This window comes from Rissa tridactyla, chromosome 15 (assembly GCF_028500815.1).
Source record: "Rissa tridactyla isolate bRisTri1 chromosome 15, bRisTri1.patW.cur.20221130, whole genome shotgun sequence".
NCBI lineage: Eukaryota > Metazoa > Chordata > Aves > Charadriiformes > Laridae > Rissa > Rissa tridactyla.
In genome coordinates, this window is record NC_071480.1 from 15,674,892 (window position 1) to 15,687,000 (window position 12,109).

The window sequence follows — 12,109 nt, forward strand, 5'->3', positions numbered from 1 at the left end:
GAATAAGGTCACATGGGGAGAGAGGGTGGGAGCACAGCGAAGTTCATGGGACCAGGTCATCAACAAAACTGCTACAGGTCGCTCAGAGATGGATGGTGATGAGCTGGCCAAGACAGGTAGAATGATGATCCAACTCAAACAATTCTTCCATGCTCTTTGGGGTGGGGAAGAGTTAATCTCACTAATCCCTGCAAGTATTGGCACTTCCTCATTTCTGCAGAAGAGGAGAACTATTCCGGCGATCTCCGACTGGCTGGCAACTGCCAGCAAAAGGTGGAAGCCTCAGCAGAAACTTAGTTTGCAAGACTTCCTCTTGATTTGCAAACTAATGCTATCTGAAAAGAAGAATTAAAGATCTGAATGTCTAGCTGCTTGGTAGAACAAAATCTCAGATTTGGTCTTGAGGCAAGAAAACGCTCATTGCACTGGATCAGCCCAATGCAAATCTGCACCAGTTCCTGCCCAGAAGGGATGCGAGTGGGACCTGATCAGGAGGCACCACCCTCCACTGCTAGCGCTGGTCCTCGTTCATTGAGTGTCTTCAAGCAAGTCACCAAAGAGAACACTTAAAAACTACTTTCTGCCTTTCAATGCTCAGACTAATCAAGCTCATTAAGCTTCATCTGTTTTTTAGGAGGGGAGACAGATCAGCTGTCTGTTTATCCTGAACTCATGATGTGTTTGCTGGGGCACCATGTGGGGTTGCTTTGGAAAAATTTGATCTTCACATGTTAGATTTGCCACTGATAAAAGTCAGGAAGCAGGGGCTGCTGAAAGCAAGGAGCTAGAGTGTTTGTCATTAGAGTGATTCCTTTACAGTATTCTCCACAATTCACACTTGACTTTTATTTTTTACTGTGCCAGAAATGTAACACTGTAATAGACATCAAACCCACTCTGTTGAAAACCACCATGTCCCCTTCTGGACAGGAGCTGCAGCCAGGTGGAGTGTAGCTGCCTGACTCTGCTCCTCCCTGAGAAGGACATCCAGCGACTCCAGCATGAACGGGTATCTTAGATCTCTCCAACAGAATACCCTGTATCTTCCTGACAGGTGATGATACCTTTGCCTCTTGGTCGCTGTCCCTATGTACTCATGTAACAGATGACCCCATTCACTGGCAGGATACATGCCACTGGCTGGGTTGTCCTTCCGACATCAGACCAAGGCAAGAAAAGAAGGACCTGATCTCAGAGCACCTGCAGGAGTCCTCAAGGCAATGCATGCCAGCCCTTCTGGGGTCAGACTTTCTCCACTGACCTTGTTTTTTTCCCATAAGACAACACTGGATGATTCATCCCTATGTCAGGCTGGCAAGGCCTCCTCTGCTCAAAAGCAGAGAAGGGCAGGAGAGAGAAGGCACTTCAAGCAGAGTTCTACAGGAGTACAGACAATTTGTGAATATCTGCGCTCTCTCTTACTCATTTCTCTGTTGCCCCCCTTCCTCTGCCCGTGGCTGTTGAAGGAAGCCCTTTGCACTAGAGTCACTGCAGGGCCTCGAGCACCATCCTTGCCAACAGAAAGAGGCCACAGAGCAGTGCTGAACAGAGCCCAAGAAGTGCAGTTCACCAGAACTCAGCACTAGTCTTAACCAGTCAAAGGCTGGGCAATGACTCCATTTAAGGCGTCTATCCACTCCCGCTGCTCCCTGTCGTTCTCACATATAAACACAAACTCTCTCATTGGCGTGGCCACAGTGATCGCTGGTTTCCTCTTCTTCACCCGGACTCCCTGGGGCAAGCCAGCTCGTACTTCATATCCCTCATCCGTCCTTCCAATAAAAACCTGGCCCTGTGCAAATGCGTCCTAGAAAGAAGGAAGCAGAAGACAGCCATTAGCCAGTGGACAGCACAGCTCCATCAGACACTGTTCTATCCTTTGACATGGAGGAGGAACTGGGGATGTGTGAAAGGGACGCCGATTTGGTGACAGGCAGCAGGAAACATTGGGGCTTTTTTTTTGTTTACACTCACGGGCATTCTCAGGAGGAGGAGGTAGGGACTGGTGGGTGTTCAGAAGGAGCAAGGAAGGATATTCTCATGGCTAGAGCAGTACTAGGAAGCAGGATCTTGGGGCCCCCAACCCTCCGTTATTGGCATATTGCTCATCTTGCCTAAGGTTACAGGCACAATGGCAACTGGGCTGGGAGAGAGTGGGCTATAAACACTACAGGCAGCAGCAGCTACTTTTAAAAGACTTAGATCTTCCCCACAGCCAGTGTAAGGGCCAGAGTTCCCAACCAGCTCAGCTTCAAGGAGATCCACTGACAAGGGAGATGAGCTCTTGAGACTGAGCCTGCTTTACTCTTGTGCAGCCACTGGAAGAGCCAGATAAGAAGAGACCCTTCCTCCCCACCCAACTTCATGAAGGGGCTTGTGGAATAGTGAAGAACACTCCTCTTACCAGTGGATTTTTAAAGTACATCAGGTTCCTTTCTTGAGAATCCAGGCAGAACCAGCGCTCCTTAAAGGCCTCCTTCTGCTGCAAGGAGATGGTAGAAGTTTTTTAAAGATCAAAGTCCCAAAGGGGAGTTTGGCCTGTTCAAGGCAGATCCCTGGACTGCTTAAACGACTCAGAGCTTGAGTTCAGTTTCATTCATCCCCATAACTGGTAAGGGGTGAGTCACTGCTGTGTGTGGCCCTCAGCTCCCCTCTCCTTGGGTTCACGCTAGAGATTTGTATTCAGTGACAATCCTTTGGGGAAGGCAAGGAAGTTTGGTTCTACCAGTGATGAAATTACCAGGATTAAGAAAGTTGCATCAAACGGATTAATTGAAAGCATTGCAGAGAATGATCCCTGGGCCAGTAGCGATAATGGAGAGTGTGCAAAGAATTTCAGCGTTTTGGTTTGGAGGGTTGTCCCTAGCATTGTGGGTAGGGACAAATGGTAGTTTTTTTAAAAAGTGCTAATTCCATCAACTACACTCATCTGACCATTCCCTGAGCTATTCATTCCTCTGTGCTGAACTAAAGGGTCCTCTTCTAGGGCTCACTTCAGTTTGACCAGAATTTAGGCCTCGGGAGAAAAAACACATAATCTTCCATGCTTGAAGCTGCGAGTATTGTGCGCAAGTACCTGTAGGAAGATGTTTTGGAGCACTAGCATGGCCAAACCCCCAGCATACTCAATATCAGCATTTCACCAATTAACTTTTTAATGGGACTTTGCCTCGTGGTTCACTCGGAGGAGAGCAAGACAAAGAAGTGGGAATGTTCAAACAAGACCTCAGATCTTTGTCTCCTCCTTCAGCAGAGCCTGAAATCTCCCTCTCCTGTTCCAAGGAGTTGCGACCCAAATACTTTCCCAAAAAACAAACCAAACCATAGGCTTCACTGCAGAGAATTCGCTCAATCATACTTTGCTGCTATAAACAGATGCAACTTATGTGCTACTGACTTTAAGAGAAACAGGGAAGTAGGGGAGCCAGCATGTGATGTGATGTTCTAGCAGGAGCTGCAGTTAGCAGATACAGCAATCCATTTAGTGTTGCGTAACAGGACTTTGCACGTCCACTGCCAGCTAATCCATCTTGCTTACTCTTCAAGGAGAATTCTTCTTCCCAGGTCTTATTTTCCACACAAAATAAAACATGACCCCAGAGAACACAACAGGCTGGAATATAGTGTCTTTTATCAACCCAGGAAGCATATAGTCACTCAACAAATTGTTTAGAAGTAAACAGAATTAGCAAATATTCTCCATCTGGAATAAGCCTGTTTGTGTACTGGCAAGTATGCACTTACTTTTGGTCCTGTTTTCTCCATATATCCTTCTTTGACATAATTTCTTGTGATCCTGGGTATGAGCTAGGAGAACACAAACACACATACACAAAAAAAAAAAAGGTGTCTCATTTAAGCTTGCCTTCCTGTTCTGTTTCTGTCAAAGCTAATCACCACCAATTTTGGCTTTTAGGGTCTGGGTTTTTTTTTTGGCTGCTCAGTAAGGGGAAGTCTGAAATAAGAAGGAACGTAAGATTTTTGAAAGATTACAGTTTAAAAGGACCATATGGAGACTTTTTGGCCTTAAATGTTGACTACCTTTTTGCATGTTTTCCAGTGTGGCCTTTCCTTCTACCTCTTCTGTCCATTCCCAAGACCCACATGCTGCTGTTTGAGCACCTGGCTCTGGCAGAAGAAGTGCGAAAATGTTTTCCCATGCTATGTTTGCACAGATTATTGCTTCAAGCCCTGGTTCAGTTCTCACCTCAGGCTCAGGGACAGTTGGGAAAGTTGTTCTGAGATAATGGTAACGTGCTGCCCGAATGGCATTGAACCAATCAACAATCTCCTAGGAAAAACAGCAAATACAAACATAAAGACAAGAATAACAAGAAGGAGTAAGAGTGCTGCCTCTCCAAAATGCCCTTCTCCTTTCTTGTGACCTCTTTGCAAAGATGTACTTTCTCCCCATGGGACAGAGAGAGTCAGTGACTTGTCCCAGACACATGAAAAACATTAAGCCTTCAAAATAATTTAAAAATGCCCCTCTCCTGGGAGGTCCCAGACATTCTCAGCATGGACAGTCACCCAAGTCTGCATACACAGGCTTTTTCAGTGGATTCAGTTACGGATTGTTTAAAACCCTTTGCACCTAGAAAGACTTGAGAACTATGGCAAGGGAAGAAACAAATTTAACAAAACCCGTAGACATACTTCTTAAAATTATCATTGTTTGCTTGGAAATAATGCAGAACAACAATATTTTCTATGCATGTCAAGAAGGCTTCAAAGAATATAACCACAGAATTGTATAAAATCATTACCCGGTTACTTTACAGATATTTACGTATGTGCCCCACTGAAGGCTTAAAACTATTCATAGAATCATAGAATGGTTTGGGTTAGAAGGGACCTTAAAGATCAAAAATTCAGGGTGTGAAGTTGAGTATATACCCCAATAGATCACAGGAGCAAGATGTCATAGTTTAATTAGTGTCAAATTCTGAAACTTTCTGTATTCTACAAGTCATATTGACTTCAAATAAAACCAGATCCTGCGGAAACAGGGTGTCTGTTCCAAAATATAGATCCAACGTCTAAGCACCTTGCTTATTCCAAAATCTCAGTGCTATTCACCTTTCCACTTTGATGATAGACAAAAAGGTTCCTTGTTTGACCATCTGTGTGGTATGTGATCTGCAGCCCATGAGCATGTTGGATTTTCTCTGTCTGGAACATCGCATTCAGATTCTCAATGCTGATAATGGCTTTTGGACCTCTGGACTGTGAAATGAAAAGCATCACCGTATTAAAGGGCTCTCAGGGAAGGTAATGGAGGACAGATTAGCTGTATGAGAACTAGATCCGTACTGAAGAGAAAGCAGGCATCCTAAAATATCTGAATATCAGATACACCTAAAATATAAAGCCTTAATTACGTGCTACATAAAATCACTTACAAAGAGTGACTCCCTTTACTTGACAAATACTGGGTCACTCTTTGAGAGGGATGTGTCTGACTTGAAAGGGTTGGGTTCTATCTCCAGCCTCGTAGTCGGAGAACAATTAGCCACACTCTCCAACAGAAGTGAGACATGTTGACAATGATGCTGCAGCAGCTGATGAGAGAATATGTTGGTAACATAAGAGGTAACAGCTGCTGCTAACAGATCTCTTCTTCATCTTCCTAGTCTACTGCCAGTATCCATTTCCTTTGTTCACTATGCAAAAAGAGGCTGCAGGGTTAAGATAAGGGATGAGGATAAGGGCTAAATCCAAAAGAGCAATTGCCTAAGATATCACGTATGTTAATGGGGAAACATTTGGGCTGCTCCAAACACAGACTGGCCTGGCTGCAAAACTAGAGACAAAGCTATTTATGCTGGATTTTGCCAGTGAAGAGCAGGGTCTGAGGATGGATGTTGACCAGCTACCTATGGTCAACTCTGGCTGAGGAACTCACTTCTTTGGTGTAGTACTTCATCACCCCTTCCCTTGCAGACAGGAGAAACCGCCTCTTCTGGAACTGTCTGCTTTCCCGCCCACGCTTCCAGAGGAATCCTTCACGGGTACCTGCAGATCGGACCAAGACAAGCATCGCAGAAGGGCAGCACAATTGCAGGACTGTTTATCTAAATGGTGAGTTTCAAGTCTCTTCTCCATCTGAGAATTTTTATCTCATATGAAAAAATCAGTGGAGAACTAGAGAACTGTAAGATCTGAATACACCCTTGCGCTTGTCTGAGTGCCTTTTCTTAGGAGTTTCTTCTCAAACTTAGACTCAAAGCAAGGCCTGCACATCCAACAGTTCAAATATGACAAGCCAACCTTAAACATCTTCAAAGTTGCCAACAGAATACTGTGCTGTTGGCCTTAAGGCTAACACCTTTTCCCTGACAACCCTAACTTTTACCTGCAGAACAAGGATCTTGGCAGATTCGGGTGGCAACAAATTCCTCACGCTCATATTTAGCTCTAATCCATTGCTCTCTTAAAACCCTGAAAGAGGAAAACATGGATAAAGCTGATCTGCCTCTACTCTATTTTCACCAACCAACCAGAGACCTGTAGAGGAAAGCAGTAGTTCAATAGCTGTAAAGGTCTGCAGCAGTGAATACACCATCAACTTACAAGCAATCACAGGAACGGGGGATGTAATAGTAGGGAGGGACTTTTGCCTCATATTTAGCTTTGGCACATAGATTCCCGTGCTTCTTCATAAACTGAAATATAAAAGAAATTACAGTTAGGTGTGCAACTACAAAATCAATACCATGTCATGAACATAAAATGAAACTTGTATCAAAAGGAGCACTGCACTTTCTGCTCAGTCTCAGCATACTCTCAGTGCATCTCTACGTACGTTTATAAATTCTCCTCGGCACTATAGTTTGCACTTTTTAGGTGGTTGAGCCTTTTAGTATTTACAGTTCTGAACCAGATGGGAAGGAACACAAGATTGTGTTGTTGATTAAAATAACAAAGGAAGATGAGGAGAAAAACTATTTATGACCTCCCTATACCTTTATCTCATCCTAGACATTAACTGTGATTATATTATTAGCACAATCCAATTGAAAATGAGATGCTGAACCAATATTTAAGAAGGGTATGTTGATTACAGAATAGAACATACTATCTGGAAATATCTGTGGGCTTCTAAACCACAGTGAGGAGTTACTGTGTGCTATAAAAAAATACACTGCAGGCTGTTAGAAACGCGGTCACTTATCAGTGTAATTTGATTAAGTAGGTCACAAAAAAAACCCCTAAAGTTACCCATGGAGTTAACTTGGTTCTGTGTGGCTTTGTTCCTCTGTCCATGGTGGATGACATAGGAATTATGAGGCAGAGTAAGTTATGATGAAATGCGGAGAAAAGTAAGAGAATTACTGCTTTTTCCCCTGTACCTCTATAAGATCATTCTCCCAGAAGTCAAGCCGAAGAGATTTGACCCTGCTGATTTGAGGAAGATTGCGGTGGATTCCAGAGCAATTTAAACAAATGAATATTCCAAGTTTGTAAGAAGCCCACTCTGGATCTAGATACAAACACAAAGAATGAAGTGATACATGGGAAAAGGCACAGCCACTGGCAAGGGCAAAAGAAGCACATCTGATGTACAGCCAAGCTTCACACATAATACATCAAATCCCTCCCCATTGTTTATGGCTGTCGCTTTGCTGTATTCAGAGGAACAGCACCTGCCTTCCCCAACGAAGAATGCATCCCTTGCCTTTGTAGGCTCTTTCACCGACTACTTGTTTAAAAATTAATGTGACCGTACAGGCAGCTGAGTGGCAATGTAAAAGCTCAGCTAATTATTAGTTCTGCATTGAAAACCGCTGTTGCTGAATTAACAATCTAAGGAAGTTGCAGACAGTGTGCACTACTAAGAGGACAATGGAGTACAACCACCCAGAGTGAGGGCTCGAGTCCGCTGCCCACGAAAGCTCCTGCTCTTGCCTGCTGCTGCATCCGCTGAAGAAGCCTTGAAAGGTCGATGCTTAGAGGCGTTCTGAGTGCACTAGCATGACCATTTCCTTAGAGCACCACTTTTACCATGTTGCCCTCCACTTCTCCCTTATCACAGCAAACAGAAGCTACTTGTCATCTTCTTCCAGCTGCTATAGGCTACCGGTTGACTGCTTGGTTCGGTGAGGGTGACTGCCACCTCAAATGAATGCAGGGTGCCAGCCTGATGTGGGCTTTCCAGCAGGCTCTTTGGTGCCTTTCTCTGCGCCAAACCCAGTGCAGAGACACTATCGTGGAACGGTTTAGGTTGGAAGGGACCTTAAAGAGCATCTAGTTCCACTCCCCTGCCCTGGGCAGGGACACCTCCCAGCAGACCAGGTTACTCCAAGCTGGCCTTGAACACCTCCAGGGATGGGGCAGCCACAGCTTCTCTGGGCAATCCGGGCCAGGGCTCACCACTCTCACAGGAAAGAATTTCTTCCTCAGATCTCATCTAAATCTAGCTTCTTCCAGTTTGAAGCCATTACCCCTCATCCTATCACTACATGCTCTTGTAAAAAGTCCCTCCCCATATTTTCTGTAGGTCCCCTTCAGGTACTGGAAGGGGCTATCTGGTCTCCATGGAGCCTTCTCTTCTCCAGGCTGAACAACCCCAGCTCTCTCAGCCTGTCCCCAAAGCAGAGCTGCTCCAGCCCTCTGCTGATCTTTGTGACACTCATCACATCCCCTCAGAGCTAGAAAGCCACCCCACGCGCCCTGTCCCCCGGCCTTGTGCACCGCACTGTCTACAAATAACTCCGGGGAAGCCGCTGTGGTGCCGAGGCCACTTCCTCTCTCACGCCGGCCTCCCCTCGCCCCGCGGGGCTCCGCCGCCGCCCTCGGCCCTGCCCGGCGGAGGGCAGCCCCGTCGGGACAGCCCAGAGCCCAGCAGCCCCTCAACGGCCGCCTCCGAGAGCGGGACGGCGGGGAAACCACCTGCTCCCGCCTCTGCGGTACGTGAAGTGAAAGGCGACGACGGGCCCCGCTCTCAAGAACCGAGGGGAAGAGCCCGGGAGGCTGACACGGGATGGACAGAAGGCGGCACAGCCCCAGGGGCCCGGCCGGTCCCTCGCTCACCCCCACCCTCCTGTCAGAAACACGCCCGGCGGGCCCGGGCCGGGGGGCGAGGGGAGCGGGGCTGAGGGTGCTGCCGGTCGGAGCCCCCTTACCTGGCTCCCCGCAGTCGGCGCAGCGGCCGTTGCCGGTGTCGGTGGCCCTCTGCAGCTCCAGCAGCAGTGACTTGTTGCGGTCGCGGTCCATCACCGGTGCCGGGCGCGGAGCTCTGAGGGAGGCTCGGCCCCAGGAGGGAAATGAGGAACTGGAGCGCAGCCCCGGCGCAGCCGGTCGCCCCGTCCCTTCCCGCGCCCCCGGGGCGGGCGCTGCCGGGCCGCCCCTCAGCCGCCTCCTGGTGGTGGCTCCCCCGGCGGGGCGGCCCCGCGCCAAGGCCCGCGGCGGGCGGCGCCGGCCCGGGGGAGGGAAAGCCCGCCCCGGCCCCCGGTACGGCGTGAGGCGAGTCGGGGAGGGCCGCGCAGCACGGCGTCCCCGCCCGTCACAACGAGGCCAGCCTTCGTCTTGGGCACCGAGTCGAGGTAGGAGAGGCGTCTCCTGAGGAGCTGCAAGCATCTGCTGTGGAAAAGGTGGGAAGGGGACTCTTGATCAGGCAGTGCAGCGATAGGACGAGGGGTAACGGTTTTAAACCGAAAGAGGTAAGAGTTAGATTAGGTATGGGGAAAAAATTCTTCACTGTGAGAGCCGTGAGCCCCTGGCCCAGGTTGCTCAGAGAAGCTGTGGCTGCCCCATCCCTGGAGGGGTTCAAGGCCAGGTTGGCCGGGGCTTGGAGCAACCTGGGCTGGTGGGAGGTGTCCCTGCCCAGGCAAGTAGATGCTCTTTAAGGTCCCTTCCAACCCAAACCATTCTAGGATTCTATGAAATTCATTACTAAGGGTCTTGCTTCCAGGAGGAGGGCTCACCCACAGGTTTGTCTCAACTCCACCTCAGGTTTGTCTCGAAAAAACTAATTTTAAAAAGCCTGCTGTGTAACAGAACGGCATCCGTTCACCAGAGATGGCTCATGGCACAGGTACCCCGGAGGGCAGGGGAGCTCCTCCACCCTGCGAGGGCTCAGCGCAGCCTCTGAGGAGCTGTGTGCCACCACAGCCCTGCAAGGGGAAATCGCGTAAGCACCACTCAACCCAGGGAAAACGGAGCATATAGGATGTCGAAAGCCTAATTGAAAATGTCCCTCTTTCAAGATAAAGCCAAGGTCAAAAAGTCTGTGACTTAATATTCAGTTTATCTAAGGAAAGAAAAAGGCAAGAGAAAAAATTCAGTTGAGGGAAAGATTTTCAAGAAGGTTAATTAAATCAGAAATAGATTAAGAGATATTCAAATATTTTGCATTTTAGTAGTTTCAAGCTAAACTTAATTTGCATAGTTAACTTGCATTACTGTAGTGCACTATAACATGGCCATTCTTCTTTAGTAAAGTTTACGTATAATCTTGCCAAAACAGTGTAGTTACTTATTTTGCAGATGATGAAATACTGTACTAGAGATGTATTATCAGCTGAAAGTACTAACACATTTTTTCCAGCTTTTCAGGCACTAAATAGCATTATACCTTTTATTTATTTTTAAATATTGGGACATCATAAAATAAACCACAGCAGAATATCTGAAAAGTTGAGTTGTTCAACTACCTACGTAAAAGCTCTCTTTTCAGCACTTACCCTTTGAGAACTGTTGTATACTAGACTGTAAACATGGATTTAATTTTTCCCAGAGATAATTTTCTTACAAGCCACACACTGAAGCTCTTTTGCTAGCTTTTGTGGTGTTCTTACAAATCCTGTAAAATATAAAAGAGAATCTGTATGACCATTTGCAAAATGGTTATTTATGTTCAAGACAACCTATAAGCCCACCACCAAAAGAGAAACCCAGCATTGGTGAGTAGCCCCATGATTTTTCTTACATTTTTCATACTCGGATGGCTGAGCTTCAGGGTCTCCCTGCGATTTGCAAGGGACACGTCCTTCCCAGTCCTCAAGATACATCTTACCCTGTTTCAGGGCTTTTACAAAGACTGAGGACAGTCCTGCTTATAAAGGGATCCTTCCATCCTACTTCCACTCGGCATTAGTATTAACACAGTGCCTGCTTGCAAGAACACACGAAGGCTTAACTGCTTTTTTCTATATTACTCATGGGATTGAAGAACAATGTCAACTTCATTTGCATTCTAGAAAGTAATGCTGGAATGACAGTAGAAAGAAAGAAAAGTTTGAAACTTGACTGAGATTTCAACAAGAATAACATGTTTGTTGGGGTTTTTTTGTATTTAAATTATTGTACACTTAGCAATAACTACTGCTTAAACAGGGTGTAGAGTCATTGTGAAACTCCAGGGCTTTTTTACTTCTGGTTTCACTGAATTCAGGCACGGGTTTTGCCTTTTTCCTTTCCAAGCTGCCAGAAGCTGATGTTCATGTTTTAGAAGAAAAGGCGTTTTCTGCTAAACAGCGCCCAAACTATTGCAGGAACGCATTTTGAATCAAAGGTAGGAGACTTCCGCAGTACTGGCATGGATCTTGTGGAGCACTTCCTTTTAAGCTGAGTTAATCACAACCAGCCCCAGATCTCTTTTCCTCAAGATGAGCCCATCCCTCATAGAAACATGTGCTTTCTTCTAGCATACAAAAGATGGTCATACTTGAGCTCATCAGAGTTCAAATAAATCTTAAGTAGATTATCTTGCATTCAAACTATTTTTATGTCCTAATTGCACACAAGTTGTCTTATCAAGAAGTGAAATACTTGAATTCCACCTTACTGTTTGGACAACATAGCCTGGAGATTCTATAAAAAAATTCTTAAGGCAATTATTAGAACCAGAGATTTGACTTTAAAAGGATGGAAGTTGACTCCCATTGATACCTACTTTATGTCTTTTTAATTACCCATGAATTCCCTAAAATAATAATACTTTATAGGGCCTGTTTCCCTGTAATCGAGTTAGATTGAGATTGCTTTTATAAAGCAGTGCACAGACATCCTTTTACTTTCTTATTTAAAAATTTTAAAATTTTTAAAATTTATTTGTTCTTACAAAAATGTACGGGAGTTGCTTAGACCATTGACACAACAATACAAC

At 46.1% G+C, this 12,109-nt stretch overlaps 1 protein-coding gene across 2 annotated transcripts; it reads right to left on the minus strand.

Moving 5' to 3' along the window:
- Positions 1–635: 635 nt before the first annotated feature.
- ADAP2 (ArfGAP with dual PH domains 2) lies at positions 636–9,376 on the minus strand. 2 transcript variants are annotated; one of them, XM_054221932.1, is made up of 10 exons: positions 9,126–9,376; positions 7,353–7,483; positions 6,574–6,665; positions 6,356–6,441; positions 5,906–6,015; positions 5,080–5,226; positions 4,208–4,291; positions 3,745–3,807; positions 2,405–2,482; positions 636–1,807 (listed from the first exon to the last, which is right to left on the minus strand). In XM_054221932.1, exons 1-10 carry the CDS (start codon positions 9,214–9,216, stop codon positions 1,589–1,591), a joined length of 1,101 nt encoding a protein of 366 aa, XP_054077907.1. In that variant the 5' UTR covers positions 9,217–9,376; the 3' UTR covers positions 636–1,588. The 2 variants fall into 2 exon arrangements, 1 of the variants encoding a protein (XP_054077907.1); XR_008469439.1 differs by having other exon boundaries at positions 1,671–1,807; positions 4,042–4,291.
- Positions 9,377–12,109: the final 2,733 nt, after the last annotated feature.